Consider the following 16,307-nt stretch of genomic DNA (forward strand, 5'->3'; position numbering starts at 1 on the left):
GAATGAACAGAAAGAAGATTAGAAGTCACAAAAAGCTAGAGACAACCTATGGTAAGTATCTGGCCTGTGCAGCTGAATGTCAAACATTACTGAGACGGAAGAAGAGCCAGTAAAGTGAAGCCGGGAAGAGGGTGTGGTGTTTCTTTGAAGTGATGCTGTGGAATAAAAGTGCTGTTCAAACGTAGCTCACATGCAAACAATAAAACACAGTGACATCATCTCAACCAGCTTTAAATAACAGGATATATAATCAGAAGAGAAGGCAGTGTCTTATGTTAAAATCATCTGTTGTTTGTTGTTTTTCGAACTTCAGTAAGTGTTCTTATAGCACATTTCTAATCACATTATATGCCTGCGTGCAATTGTTTGTTTTTGCATGTGCATTTCTGTGTTTATTCTCCACTTTCAAAACAAAAGCAGGCTGTTAAAGGATTCGTCTGCCTTCCCCGCCACAATAAGATTCCTCAACCTTTGAGAAACCGGGTTTTTGTTCTTATCAAAACGTTAAAGTTTCATCAAAACAGGCCAATGCAGTGCACATGATCATTACCAAACAAGATCTAACAAGGCTACATGGGTCAGTTCAGCTTGCTTCATTCTGTGTGCTCATGCAGAAAACATGAAGTGAAATTTGTCTGCTCAGTATAACGAAGGCCGAGGGATCAGCAAAGCTGGACTCAAAGGGTTCAATAAGTCACTGCATATCACTGAAGACAAACAATGGTCGTTAAACTTTGCTCTTTTGAAAGTGAAGTCGACTCGGACAAGTGGTGCACCACAATTATAACAAGACCTACCTCACGTCCACCCTCGCACTCCGGACTTCATGAAACTTGTGGATGCTGAACATGAAAAGTGCTTTTCATTTGAGTGCCTGAGAGTGAAATAAGTGCACAGCAGCTGACTATTTCACCAGAATCGCTTTGCATTGATGGAAAATTAGCAGTAGGATACAGTTAGGCAATTGCATCAGACGGATCAATGGAGGCGGCCCGCTTGAGGGAGATTATCTATAATGATGCTCCACCATTAGAAAGAGTTATTTTAAAGCTTGACTGAGAGCAGATCACTCCGCTTCCACACAGTCCTACCTCAGAGATAGTCCTGGAAATATTCAGCAATGACAGCATCTCCTTAGAATTATGACACTGCTTAAATGTCTAATCTTCCCAGACACTGCATGACAAAAGAACCCCCCTCAAACACGGGTAGTCTTAGCTGTACTAAAGGCTCAGCCAATCGATGAAAAACTCATTAATGATTCATCAAAGTTGGGCTCCTCCATCACGTTCAGACTCACTTCCTGCCACAGTCGCTCAGAATTAATCAGCTGAATTCACTGCTTGTTAGTTGCCTTGGCAATGGGTTTCACATAAAGGTTAGCGAGCACCCTGCTTACAATTTCCACTTAATCTGTGGGACAAGCAGCTCAGACTCAGGGAAAGCTTAAATATCACATGGACGTTTCACTGTCAACACAAAGGCCAGAAACAGTCAAATTCAGAGAGAGGAATCAGGTTAGTGCTTCCTCTTTTTTTTTTTAAATCATGACTTTTTTTCAGTCAGAGATCACCTGCCAAGTGTTCTCCCTTATCAGGCAGAGTCACACTTTAATGAGAAAAATCCTTTGTCTACAGAGGCAGGCAAGAGGAGCCTGTTGACACACCCTCCACAGCAGCCTGTCTCTCAGCACAATGGGTGGACGATAACACAACACAAGAGCCAATCAGTACACATTTAGCTCTCTCGCTCTCTCTCTCTTTCTCTTTCTCTCTCTGGGTAATGATGAGATGGGACCTCACACACATCCATATAACAAAACACCTAGTAAAAAACAGCACAGATGAAACCGCAATAAAAACAGCTAAATACATAAAGATTCTAAAAAGAAGGAGAGATACACTAAGAAGTGAAAAAGAATGACCCCTTACCTTGATGTGGGGTGAAGCTTCTTTTTATTTAAACTCAACACTAATCTCTATCCCCCCTTCACTCGCACACAGTATCAACAAGCTCTGCCGGGATCACGCTCAGCATCCCCCCTTTACTCTCCGCTGAATATTAGATGAGGGGGCCGGCCTACGCCCATCTCTTCCCCAACACAATGGACACACGCGCCACCACACTCATTCATTACAAGTACTGGCTCGGCACCAGACTACACATAAAAGGGGAGACACAACAAAGATGTTGGCCTAATTTGTCTGATTTAGTCTTATGAATAATGCAATAAAAGAACCACTTTGTTGATATCAATGGAGGCTGTCACTTCAAGGTTGTAAATCTTGTTAGTGTGTTTAAATGACTCCATTTCTTGACAATTAAAGGCAACAAATAAAAGCAAGTGTAGTTGTATTCAATTATCTGCCACTAATGAGTACAAGAGATCCTATAAGTAAAAATATACTCTCAATTTTAGATTAGGAACAAGGTTGCAACTAACAATAGTTCTGCTATTATTACAATTTATTATTATTAAGTGTTTTAGTTTCATAAAGCTTTTCAAAACATGAGGGAAATAAAAAATAGTGGATTTTAGGGCATTTGGCTTCAAATAAAAAATTATTGAATGATCATTAAATTGATTAAATTTGTGGATTAATATAGTATCTTGTATAATATAGTATCTTGCTATATTATATTATATTTTGTTAAATTACATTACTATTCTAAGTACAACCCATGGTCATATTACATACAAATATTCTTCTATTTATTGCTTAATTTGTCATTACCAACCATAATCACACCATGTCAACCTGTCACTACTGAAACATTTTTTAATACTGCCTGTAATTACTTCTATTTAATTTAAATTCCACTTGTAACATTGTATATATCTAAATTGTATTTTAGCTTTATTTATCTATTTTATTTTACTTATTTTTATTTTATTTTATTTTATTTTATTTTTATTTTTTGTTAGTTTGTTTTATTTTTTTGTTTTATTTTTTATCTTATTTTGTACTTATTGAAACTTCTCTCTTTATTGTACTTGTGTCTGGGTTGCTGTAACAACTGAATTTCCCCCCCGGGGGATCAATAAAGTAATATCTTATCTTATCTTATCTTATCTTATCTTAAGGGATGATTTCAGTGATGTGGAGAGACTTTGCAGTTCTTTTACCATACAATACCTAAGAAAAGATGAAAGCAGACGAGCAGAAAGTGGAAACTCCAAAAGAAAAGGAAGAGTGGATAGGATGAGAAAACAGGTGTATTCATCACATCACTGCAAAGCAGCAAAACACACATGCAGGGAAACCAAAATCCTTAATAATACTGTATGTCGTCTGGTTCAATATTATACACCCTGATCTGCAAGCATGTCAGAGCCGGTCCTGTGTTTATGCAAAAACACAAAAATGATACCATCATGAAATTCATATAAACTCCCTGTCAGCTGAGTTGTTGTCTGAACACACAGACCTGAACTCAAGAAGGAGGCAACACTTGATAGGATCTCTAAATTTAACCAGTCAGCTTCTCACGGCTTGTCATGTGGGTATGAATCTGCTGATGATTCAGTTTCCTCAAACATACCACAGTCTGTGCCGAAGTAATAGTGAGGTTTATATGGGAAACTTTGAAAGCAGCAACACTTCCTGATTCCTGGAAGAATATCCTGACAGATTTACAGGCATCTGCTTTATCATATATCCACATCTTCTCTTATTTGGCACACACCATGATAATAGTAATAGCAGATCGTCTTCCCTGTCAATGATTAACAGCCAAAAAGCATTAACAGCTTCCTGGCTGTAAAATATTGTTATTAAGACTTAAATGTGGAGATTGTGGGTAAGGTAAGATAAGATAAGATATACTTTGTTGATCCTCCATTGGGGGTAATTCTTTTGTTCCAGCAGCTTACAACACAGGTCAGGGGAAATTAAATAAAATATAGCACATGTTACAGATATTCAATTGTATGTGTAACACTAACAACACTTTGTTGAACTGTTGTTGATCATCAGGCAGCTGCTTATGAGGGCATTTTAGGGCAAAATCAATGCACAGTCTTTAAAACAGCTTTAAATATATAAAGTAGTCATTTGATAGAAGTGTACATAGTGTGTATAATAGCAGATCATTTTCCCTATCAATGTTTATAGCATTTATAGCATCATGTTAAAGCATTAAAGCTGTAAAACATTATTATTAAGACTTTATGAAATGTGAAGATTGTGGATAAGATAAGATAAGATAAGATAAGATAAACTTTATATGCTGCCCTTGGGGGAAATTATTTTGTTCCAGCAGCTTACAACACGGGACAAGGGAATACAACAATTGTGCTTACATAGTTAAAATAATAATAATAATAATAATAAAGGTAAAAATAAAATAAATGAAAATGAAATAGAATAAAATAAAATAAAATTTAGCAAATATTACAGATATATACACACCATGTACACATCTGTCTTATGGATATTTTGTGTATTTAAAAGCTGTTTTAAAGGTATGAAAACATTCACAAGTGTAAGTGGTATACCTCTCCTAGATTAATGCTTTCTTTGGTTTAAAATCAGTTCCTGGGACTAGTCTGTGGCGTATTGTGCATTGATTTTGCCCTAAAATGCACAACCCCCCTGTCTCATAAGCAGCCAAAAACTATTCACCAAAGTGTTGTTACACATATTATTAATATATGATGCATTCTCCTGCCTTTGCAGTGTCAGCTAATAATGCTAACAACAAGAGGTATTAGCCTCTCTGACTGCTTGTCAAAAAGTAAACATCTGGATGTCACACACTCAAACCACATGTCTGGTGTCAAAGAAGATCATATAAGTAATGCACTAATACCCTAAAGTGCTCTTTTCTTTAATAAACAGGGTTTAAAGTGTGTGTCAGGCAGACTTACTTCCTGTGTTTTGCATCATCACTAAGAAACAACAGCAAAACAGTCACGAGCGAAACTACTAACTGCTAACAAGCTAACGTTAGCTCAGAGGAGCTAGTAGTAGCTTCAACAGGTTCTTCTACTTTTATTAGATTTAAAAGTTAAATAAAAAAGGATTGTAAAACCTGAATTCTTCTTACGTTTGTCGGGTGCCGTTGTATCCGTCTGTATGTTGATTAAAGTCCAGAGAATGTGGTCAGAAGCATCGCCTTTTCATGACATCTTCAGTTGAGTTTGTTCAGAGCAGTGTGTTAACCTGCTCCGAGGCTGCTCTGGTAAAGTAAACAGCTCCACCTCCTACTGCTGCTGCTGGTTTCACTGGTTTACACACAGAGGGTGGTTTACACACAGGGTACACATGAGTCACAGCGAGGGAAGACCTCAAGACCAAGCCCCCCCCTTTTTAATATTCAGGAGGACCACATCTGACACACCAGGACAGTTGTAAGCAGCAGAAAGGATGTCATATTAAATGATGAAATGTTCTTTCTGTTAAGGCAAAGCAAAGCAGCTTTATGGGCAACTCAGTGTGCTTTACATTAAAACATTAAAAGCATTGGAAATATTCAGACAGGCATAAAAGAGCACAATTATGAGACAAATATAATAAAACAGAAAAGAAAAGGAAATTTAGAAATGTGTTAAAAATGACATTAAAATTTTAATTTAAAGGCCCTGTGAGGAGTTTTGAACTGGCTGAGAAACAGACTGAAAATGATACTGATGCATCTTTATGACCTTCAATAGCAAACAAGACCATCAGCAGCAACACTGATACCTTCTCTGTTGTCATTTTTAATGCCTGAAACCGTCGTGAGGGGGTAGGTGTCAGACCAGATGATGGACATCTCGCTTCAGAAACAGCCTTTATTTGACCGTTTTCATGGAAAATAATCACATTGCCTGATAAAGTTGACTGTCAAAAGACAACAGGGTGAGTTTTTTGTTAAAAACACAAATTTTGCATGTTTAGGACAAGAGATAAGAGGCATCACTTTGTCCACAAGGGGGCGCCAGAATCGATACAAAACAAAAGTTCCTCACAGCAGCTTTAAAGTAGGTTAAAATCAAGCGGCAACCTCCGGTCTAAAAATATGAGTCAATGCGGAAGTGTTAAAAGCTGCAGTTCATCGGGGATCCGCTTGAGGCTGGCTCCGGAAGTACCGGAAGTCACATACACATGAATGGGGAAAAGACGATCTTTGCAGCATTAATAAACATGTTTACAGCCTGGTACAAAAGATGAGTGTAGTCTGAATAGCTAATTTCTCGACGTCCTCTCACTGTGAGGGGGGCGAATTTTTTTCTAATTCGGCAATTTCAAAGATATTGAGATTACCAGTCTTCCAATGAGAGGCACAGCTGCCTGTGGGAACACTGCAGCTGTTGGCTAGGAGGCTCAAAGCCTGCCTCTTTACGTCACACTGGCTCGACAGAAGCAATATGGCTGCCGCTGCCGATTGGTCTCAAAACAGCTCTTCAGAATCAGATGGATGACGTCACGGATACTACATCCATATTTTTTACAGTCTATGGTTAAAATGAGCTAAGATAGGAAGGTAGTGGCAAATAAAAAAGTCTTAATCTTTGATTTAAAAGAGGTGAGAGTTGGAGCGAACCTACACCTTTCAGGAAGTGTGTTCCAGATATGTGGTGCATAATGAGTAAACGCTGCTTCACCATGTTTCGTTCTGACTCTAGGGACTGAAAGCAGACCAGTGCCTGATGACCTCAGAGGTCGAGGTGGTTCATAAAGTAGCAGCAGATCAGCAATATATTTTGGGCCTAAAGTTTAGGCACTGAATGGTTTAGGCCCTAAACCATTCAGTGCTTTATAAACCATCAGCAGGATTTTAAAGTCTATTCTCTGACAGTCAGGAAGCCAGTGTAGGGATCTAAGAACTGGAGTGATGTGGTCTACTTTTTTAGTCCTTGTTAGGACTCGAGCAGCAGCATTCTGTATGAGCTGCAGCCGTCTGATGGACTTTTTAGGGAGTCCTGTAAAGACCCCGTTACAGTAGTCTAGTCTGCACACAAGTTGTCGTGCACACATTATTATCTTGTGGGAAGAAATTATTATCTTCTGGGGTCAAGAACTTTTCTTGTGCACACAACATAATTAACTTGTGGGAAGAAATTATTATTTTGTGTGCACAATAGAATTATCTTATTTGCACAAGTTATTATTTTGTTCACAACAGTAATTAGCTTGTAGGAATAAGTTACTATCTTGTGCGCATAATATAATCATCTTGTGGGAACTAGTTAGTATCTTGTTCATAATGTAGTTATCTTGTTGAAACAGGTTCTTGTGCGCAAGATATAATTTATACAATATACAATATATTAATTCTTGTTGGAACAGTTTATTATTGCGTGCACAACATAGTTTTCTGGTTTGCATAAGTTATATCTTGTTCACTCAACTTATTAACTTGGGAGAACAATTTATTATCTTGTGAGTACGAGTTATTTTTTGAGAACCAGATAATTATATTGTGCAATTAAAGTATGCAAGCCCACTGTCAGGGCTGCCCTGTAACCTGGAACTGAGACATTACTAAGAGTATTTCTTTCACCTTTGGCTGTTCCTGCAAAGTTTAGTCAATGTGTCTGCCATGAAAAAGTTCATTATATTGGGATCACAGAGCATGCTGGTTAAAATTATTTTGTTTCTCGAAACTCATCCAGACAACTAAAAAAAAAAAAAGACATTTTCAAACACCGGTTTAAGTGTTTAAAAATAATTTCTCTTTATTTTGCCACATAAATCAGAATTTTAATGTACTGTTATACAAATCTTTCAATAAAGTTCCTTCTGACACAAAAATAACCATTATGTTACACAGGCGCACACACACAGCATACTACATGGACACATGCACACACACAAACACCCGCGCAGGCACGCATGCTCACATCCACACAAAAACAAAAATGCGCCATTCTTGATTTGGCACTTTGGACATATGGAGCAGTTTGCATTGATCTGCTGGTTTGGGTGGCCATGCAGTGCAAGAATCGCTTTGTTTTTGTAGAATGACATCCCCTTTTCCCTTAGGTGGGCCGTACTTGCCTACACTGGGCCCAGGCTACACATATAGTTTACATGAGACCACATCGACGTGTACGGATCACATGAACACTGGTACACACACTCTCACACACACACATACACACACAGTTATGGCAGGAATATGCAAATGTTAGAAAATTTTAAAATGAAACAAAAGAGGTCCACATTTCCAAAGCTCTTCTCTACTGCTTTGTCATTTACATAATATAAATGCACCAAATCAACTGACAATTTGTGAAAAAGAAAATGCAAAATTTCAAAGTGTTTATTACATTGAGGGGCCAGAACTCCCCGGATTACTTCCTCCTCTAATACCAAAGAATGTGTCTTTAAACCGATTAAACATTGAGGTGCTTTTTTGGTTACCTTCTGTGTGCTGGCGTTCCTTGTAGATATCTAATGAAACAGAAATGACTACTATTAGTGGCTGTTTGAACTGTTGCATGTTGTAAAGAGTAGACTGGATTATTTGAAAGGCTTTTGGTGAGCCGTAGACCAACACAACATAAGGAACCAGTGTCTCTGACACCCTACAGTAAATGCACCCTGAAACATTCTCTATTCTAACATAATTGCACACAGTATGACAAAAAAGACAATTTACCGCAACAGCTGGTCTATGCCTTTGAATTTTGTACAATAATGTGATGTCACATTAATACGTTACGGTAAATTTCCCCATGGACAAACGCAAATTTCACACTTAGATGATGTGTGGCCTGAATAAACACAATTTGTGCTTTAATGCACTGTGCATTTAATTGGAAACTTCTACATTCAACAGTTTGTAATAATTATGGCTACAAAACCTTTGAACAAATAATTAACTTTTAGTGAATGTGGTTATCTGATTAGATTTCTGTGACATTTATGGCATTTCAGACAATTAACTAAACAATTGTACAATAGTCATGTTAACAATCCACTGTTTCCCCAATTCTACCATTTTATTATTAACTTGCATTAATTAAATAGTTTGGATCCTCTCGTTCCAGAGGCAAGACATTTGTGTGAAAAATATGAAAACAAAGGAGAAGAAAAATCACACCCCTGATCCCAAATTCAGAAACCTTGAAGCTTAAAATGTCAGAATCACAACAGGTTAAATGAACTCCCTTTGAAAAAACACGCTTTTCTGATGAGTCATGTTTGTGAAAAAAAAAAGCAGCAGATATGAGAAATATAAAAAAGAAACACAACTCTATTTAGTAACACTTGAGCTCCTCTTTTAGACTTTCCACTGCTGGAAACGGTCGTGACCTGAATCCCACTTTTGGACTCTCTATTTCAGGCAAAGTCAAATTCATCTCAGGAAAAAAACAAGAAAAAAAGAAAGATTGAGAACAGATTTCAAATAGTGTTGTCACAAACATCTACATACAAAACACACATACAATGTGAATTCCTCTTCAATAAAGATTCTTAAAAAAGACATATAAATCAAACAATGTTTGGAGGATCCTAAGGCCTGTTTGAAATTGGCAGCTGATGATAAAGGTTATGTTTCTTTAACACGAACACATTTTCTGTTCCCACCAAACAGAGGCTTGTATCCAGACAATGACAAAAACCCTCCACATACTGCTCTTCATCTGTTTCTATAACCTGACATCACAATGGGGAGACTGCATGAGGGTTCTTGCAGCGTGCCATCCAACTGTTACTTCACCAGACGAGTACATAGAGGGTTTAAGGCAGCTTGGAAGTCTTCATTTCCACTAATGTAATGTAAAGTAACCACTATCACTCATTATGTTACATCCCAGTCTCTTATCCATGTCAGAAGTGAGATTGCTGTTGTCCTTGCTACGAGAAGTTTCTGACAGAGCAGTGAGTTGTGTTTTCTGTCAGTCAGGATTTTCAGAGCATCTGATATTTGGTTCTTTTGTCAGGTAAACAGACTCTCCACACTCCAAGCTCTCAGTGGTTTCCAGTTGGTCTCACTGTTCCTGCTGCTGCTGCTGTCCTGAGGCCTCATGTGGCTTTGTCTTTCTGGTTGCAGTTGTTGTCCGTGCTGTTGTGCTCTATCTGGTCGCCCTGTGCGTTATTTTTCTGCAAGTTGTTCTTCTGCTCTTCGGCCTGCCGGCGTCTCGATCTTACAGGCAGGACCAAGACCACCAGGAGACAGAGGAGATGTAAACAGAAGTAGCAAGACCTGCAGGGACAAAGCAGAAGTGATGACTATGTTAACAACTATTATATTAACAACTGCGGTTAACTTTTGTATAGATCTTAAATCTTAATCCAATGGGCAAAAAGCAAAATGAGCGTTCTATTGAAACTGCTTTAGCCTGCCATCTTTTGCTGCTTCCTCTGCAAACCGCTTTGCAACCCACCTCCACTCCAGCACCTCCTTTTGCTCTCTGATTTTACCAGGGTCATATGTAACGCCACTGATGTCTTCTCTGTTCTGTAACACGTAGGTCTTTACTGCTGCTCTACGTGCCTTAGCTTTTCATTTATGCACATGAAAGAGAGGGGAGGTGTGCTCTCCCCACCTCAGGCTTTGGCCTTCAACGTTGGCACATGGAAGGGCAGGGAGCTCCCAGAACAGAACCATACCACCAAATATAACTTATTGCATCCAAATGAGTGGATGGTCTTGATTGAACTTTTTTTTTTTAACCAGGCAGCAGACATTTTTTATTTTGCTGTAAAAATCAGCATTTTAATAGGGGCCCTCGTAGGGGTTCCTTGGCTTTTGCAGCCTTCCTTAAGTGGCCACACAAGTAACTGCAGTTTTTTGCACTTCTGCATTGACACCAGAGGTTGTGGCTTGGTCAGCATATTAGCATGTAGACATTAGCATTAGTGCTGTGCTCTAAAAAGCAGCCTCACAATGCTGCTACATTAGCTTCAGATTGTCAGTCTTGTTATGCTGACCTTTAAGACTAGTCACTCACACGATGACGCTGCTGACCCAAATGATGTAAATGTGCATATTTTTAACCCTTCCTCCTTCTTTTCCCATAACTCTGCCTCTTAATGAGTCAGTTTTACGCCCGTGCTAAGCTGCCACTTGCTCATGTACCAGCAGTCCCCATCTGCGTGACAGTGACCATTGTGAGGCCTTTATTTCACGACAGTGGCGGAGCAATGTTGGGGCCGCTCGTTTAATTTCCACCTCGTCAATCCCCACCATGCTGTACTCGTTAAGCTGTCTCATTAACTTATACAGCCTGAAAAGAGGGAACCAGGCTAATGAAAAAGTACATCCATTCAAACACTCAATACAGCCATCCTGTTACAGCAGCAGAAGAAGCAGAGGCAGAGGCATTCACTGAAGTTATTAGCGATAACACATGCTTCAGAAAAACACACATACCTGTAGAATTTGAGTGATGGTCCAACAGCAAGTAGTACAAATGGTACCACTGTGTAGCTGATGGCAATCTGCGTCCACGCCCACGTGATGACATCATAGATCTTTCTGTGCGAGTCGCACCCCTGGAAGTACGGTCTGATGTTGTGTCTTATCTGGAGGGAAGAAAAACATATGTTGAGTTCTCCACGTAGTTTTCAAGCAAATTAATCTGTAAACTTTAAAATTGCATGCTACTGAACAGTGAACTACACATGAACTCAACCACTTGACCCAGTTTCTGAAACCTTTCTCGACAGCCGGCATTATGACTTATAATCTGCTCATCCTTCCTCTCGCCGTCTTTTTCCATATCATAACTCTTCAGGGGAAAGTATCTCTGAACATGTCTGTGTGACGGTGGACGGTAGCGATAACTGGGTCAGCGCTCTCCTCGTCCTCCTTTAGATAAAGAAGAATAAAAATGACCCTGCACTGCGCTGGCACTGCTAAGCCTCTCCAAGTATATTATCTAGAATTACAGTGAGAGGCTTTTTTTTTTTATGTATCATCACTCCACTGTCTCGAAAGAAAAATCCTTCTTTCACAAGACTAAAGTGAGGAGGTTTGGATTAGCAGAGATTAGTGGTTATGACCTAACATTTTAACATGATGTAAAAGTGGTATCATTATCCCCTTACTTTTCAAAAGGAGGTTTTATTGTGGGTTTCTGGGTTTGCTAGGTAGAATTGCTTAATGTTGAGAGCTCTCTGGAACACAAATAAATGTAACCACACGTGGAATTGAGTCTCTACAGCAGGGGTGTCCAAAGTGCGGCCCGGGGGCCAATCGCGGCCCTAGATCCATTTATTTATGGCCCCAAGCTTCCATCTTAAATTGTGTTATTTATAGCACAGAAATTAATCACATTCTGAATCATCTGTACATTGGCAGTTTCTTTCAAGCGCACAAACAAAATTAAAGTCAATCCAGAAACGTCTCAAAAAGCTTCATATGGACTACTTGTCTAAAGCCAAAGCTCTGGGAATTCTTCAAGACGGCAATAAAGAAGAAACACAAGAACTCTTAAAGCTGACAGGCTTTTTCAAATTAATGTTTTTATCATGATGTGAAAATGTTCTTCATGAACACTTAGAGTTCAGAAGACACAAAAGAGAACACAAGACAAAATCTAAATTATGAAATTGTGCAGAAAAGGCAAAATTTGGTGCATAGAAATAGTTCAGAATGCAGGAAAATGATTATTTAGTTCTTAAAATGTTGTCTGCTGGTCAGAAAAGTCTAAAAAACAACATGAAAAAGAAGTGTGATGAAATCCAGATCGTGATCCTGCCATAGAAAAATAATGAGACAATATTTTTCCCACATTGCCCGACCATTTTCCTCCAGAAGAAGATAAAGTTTACGTGGCTTGAAGAGAACTGAGGACTACCTAGTTACTGATTTATTGAGAAAATGTTTAAAATAATTGTTATTTAATAGAGATTTCATCTATAACTTGTCTGATTCCTAAGTCTCAGTAGGAGCTACAGGCCCTGAGGTATTCTGACAACATCAAATGTGGCCCTCTTTGAAAAAAGTTTGGACACCCCTGCTCTACAGGATGATTAGAAACACAGTAAAGTCACCTCTGTAGTGCATTTATTTAGCTGTATCTGATAAGCAAAGGCTCATAAATAGATGCTATAAGGAGAGGAACCTGTGTGTGTACTTACTGCCCGTGCAGCCATGGTCATGGCGATGCCAGTGAGGAAGGTCAGGTAGTAGCCGGGATACACCCCGTGCCACATGGCTGACAGCAGGAAGGTGGCAGCTGTGGGGTTGAGAGAGCAGCGCTCGTAGCACACCCTGGAGAGAGGAAAACCGTAATTAGTGATTTGAGATTATTTTACCATTAAGTTTGTTAGAAGAACCTTTAGTTGACAGATTTGCAATGAATCTGATCAAATTAAAGTTTTTGTTGAGTATAAGAAATACTATTCTTAAGTTACAGAGTCATGCATCCAACTTTTATAGCAACCAATTACACATTGTTGATGTTTTACCTTTTGAGCCAAAGTGCTGTCTGGATGTTCCAGTTGTCTAGGAAACTCTTGAAACTTGTTGCAAACTAGAATTGAACCCAAACACAAAACTTCAAAGCTTTAGTTTGAAAAGACAGTAATCTGGAGAAAACAGGTCTCATTAACAAAAAGAGAGTTTTACCTCTATGTCTAGAATCCTGAGATTTGATATCAAGTCCCACCGCGGGGAGCCGTCTTTGTTGTATCCATTAAAGCCGAATCCTGCAGCGTTGTTGATAGCATCAGCTGCAGGAGAAAGGAGCAAATGTTTCTTAGTGCAAGAGTGGCAACATTTCAGAATGACAGCGGCTCCACATCCTTTGAATACAATGAGTTTGTGCAGCAGTGACAGAAACAGATGGAGTGGCAGCTTCACATGCATTTGTCATCAGTAACAATGTAGGGATGTAGTTTTCAGTTCAGCACTAGATGGCACTGTTACCTCAGGAATGAGGCTGTTCAATAACAGTAAGGGCTGTATCTCAGAAAATTGGAAAGATTCTTTTTAGTAATCAAAATATTAAGATGTTGATTGTTTCGGTGAGTTTAAACCACTAAGATCAGCGGGCATTGAACGCAACTTAAACAACAACAAATATGCATCAAATTCACACAAGTTTTAGTGGTCCAGATGTTCAAATGTGATTTTAAAAGCACAAAAAAAAAGTAGAAATAAAGATGTCAGTCACACCCACCAAGTGTCCAGACAAAGTAGTACTTGGGTCTCAGAGCCAGCATGGCCAGGTAAAGGTAGATGACCTGCAGATAGAAGGGCGTGGAGCTGACAAACTCTTCGTCTATGGCGTGCTCCACAGGGAGCAGCTTGCACAGCGACAGGTAGATGCCCAGAGAGATGGCACATGTGCACAGCTTGGAGATGACGTCATTCTGATTGGAGGAGAGAAAATCAACGAAAATAAGAAAGTGGTATGAGAAGTGATACAAGACGTGATACGAGTACTCCAAAAACTTTGCTAACTTGACTTCAGGTGAACTCAAGGCTTTGAGTGTTCTCTCATGTTGTATATTTAACAACGTCTGTTCCTTTCTGTCCTGATCCAAACATGGGAGTGTATTTAAATCATTAATTCATTATGCATTAGGAAAACACAAATAACCTTGATGTTTAGACAGTTGCATCATTAGGTTCTCACTAATGTTTTAGTTGCTACTTTTTGAAGAGAAACAAAAGCATTCTGATCCCCCTGGTCCCCTTTCAAGCAGCTCGCCTACTGTTCTAATGTAAATCTACTCCACCAAAGTGCTCGCAGACTTCACACAACACATGCATTTTCAGTTAAGTAGTAAAACCTGTGCGGTACCTTGGATGAGGGTTCACTCTGTTTGTATTTCCCGTTCTCCTTGCCGTTGGCGTTTGCATTCTCATGGTGGCGTGGCTGGTAGCCTGTGCCTTCTATGAAGGCCATGTAGTCGTTGTAGGAGCAGGTGGGGCCTGCCAGGATGCCCATGAAGTTACAGTTGTAGCTCAGGTACTCTAGCAGGCTGGGCATCCGCCTTTGTGGACACAAGTAGGAATGTGGAGTTAAAAAAGGAAAATAGAAGATATTTTCATGCAGAGCAGTGGAACCCAACACTCTTACAATATGTTATATTTAAAGAGACAGAGAACCATTCGTTACGGATTCTTTAGTCCAGTATGTTTTAACGGTTTTATTTAGCAAATAAAAATAATCTCTAGGGGGTGTTGTTCATTTTTTGTTGCAAGTTCAAATTTTTTTTTTAAACATCATCTCTATCTCTTTTTCTCCCTCTATCCCTCTTTCCAACCCCAACTCGGTCGAAGCAGATGACTGTCTAACATGAGTCTGGTTCTGCTGGAGGTTTCTGCCTGTTAAAGAAAGTTTGTCCTTGCCACAAAGTGCTCTGCTCATGGTGGATTAAGATGAGATCAGACTGAGTCCTGTCTGTAACTGTAACTGGATCTTATCCTGTCTTGAAGTTGGGTGTTTGTAAGTAATTTAACACTAGACCTGCTCTGTTTGTAAAGCGTTTTGAGATAATATTTTTTGTGATTTGGCGCTGTATAAATAAAGGTTGCCTGATTAGTTGATTGATTGATATATGAAATCCTGTTTGAGCTTTAAAGCTCCTGTGAGGAACTTTCAGTTTGTGTCAATTTTGGCAAAGCAGTAATTCTGGCATCATGGGGCACATTCCAGGCTTGTCCTGTATATGACTAGGTATTGCTTTAAACACACAAATCTCATCCTGCTTTTTTCTAACAGTCAAATGTAGCACTCATTAAGAAACGTTGCACTAAATAATGTTTGATCAGTGTGCTGTAACTCCCTCTTCTGACAACCAACCCCAAATTGTAGTTTTACCAAGCATTGAAAGTAAACATAAAAAAGAGTTTAATGTTTATGCTAATGGTCTTCTTTCTTTTGTTGCTCATACAGAGGTATCAGCACTAATTTCAATGTGTTTCATAACCAGCTAAAACCTCTCCACAGGAGCTTTAATGTAGCAGCCAGTGCCTTCATTCAAATCCCTCTGTTTCATTGTTTCTGCGTTATCCAATAGTTACAGTCAGAGGCAAGACTACACAGTTGCATTGCAGGATACACAAATGGAAGGGCATTCCTGATATACAGGTCACACCAGAGTAGTGTGAATGTGTTGTATCCTGGATACTGAGAGCCTAACAACTGCTTGACAACACCAGAGCGGAAAAAGCGGGCGGGGGTGGGGGCTATTTGGTGATTTTCTCTGCAGAAATCTATGAAGCCTTTATTAAAATTAGAGACAGTTGTTGCTTTCAGGCAGAGTTTGTGACTCAAATTTCGGACAAATTTTGAATCCAACCTGATTACATGAACTCATCATCTGAAGCAGTAAAAACATACCTGAGTCACATACCTGATAGCAAGGTATTTCTGACTGGGTGTCAGCTGCGCATCTCGCTTGGTCAAACCT

General features: G+C 39.2%; 2 protein-coding genes across 3 annotated transcripts in view; both read right to left on the minus strand.

Annotated features, from left to right (window-relative positions):
- kidins220a (kinase D-interacting substrate 220a) overlaps nucleotides 1-5,360 on the minus strand; it is a 95,356-nt gene extending 89,996 nt beyond the window's left edge. Inside the window, exon 1 of one of the 2 annotated variants that reach the window (XR_004629714.1) lies at nucleotides 5,050-5,360. The gene's annotated coding sequence lies outside the window, so the exon portion shown is untranslated. The remainder of the gene's footprint in view (nucleotides 1-5,049) is intronic. The other variant, XM_034675616.1, reaches the window with a different exon arrangement.
- A 2,277-nt stretch (nucleotides 5,361-7,637) lies between these two features.
- The window catches only part of mboat2a (membrane bound O-acyltransferase domain containing 2a), a 68,114-nt gene continuing 59,444 nt past the window's right edge, over nucleotides 7,638-16,307 (minus strand). Inside the window, exons 6-13 of the mRNA XM_034675502.1 lie at nucleotides 16,251-16,305; nucleotides 14,693-14,885; nucleotides 14,066-14,258; nucleotides 13,513-13,616; nucleotides 13,353-13,417; nucleotides 13,023-13,155; nucleotides 11,311-11,462; nucleotides 7,638-10,140 (exon numbers count right to left, since the gene is read on the minus strand). Coding sequence (XP_034531393.1) covers nucleotides 9,960-10,140; nucleotides 11,311-11,462; nucleotides 13,023-13,155; nucleotides 13,353-13,417; nucleotides 13,513-13,616; nucleotides 14,066-14,258; nucleotides 14,693-14,885; nucleotides 16,251-16,305 — 1,076 coding nt within the window. The 3' untranslated portion in view covers nucleotides 7,638-9,959. The remainder of the gene's footprint in view (nucleotides 10,141-11,310; nucleotides 11,463-13,022; nucleotides 13,156-13,352; nucleotides 13,418-13,512; nucleotides 13,617-14,065; nucleotides 14,259-14,692; nucleotides 14,886-16,250; nucleotides 16,306-16,307) is intronic.

The sequence above is a fragment of the Notolabrus celidotus genome, chromosome 22 (assembly GCF_009762535.1).
Source record: "Notolabrus celidotus isolate fNotCel1 chromosome 22, fNotCel1.pri, whole genome shotgun sequence".
In the NCBI taxonomy this organism is placed as follows: Eukaryota; Metazoa; Chordata; class Actinopteri; order Labriformes; family Labridae; genus Notolabrus; species Notolabrus celidotus.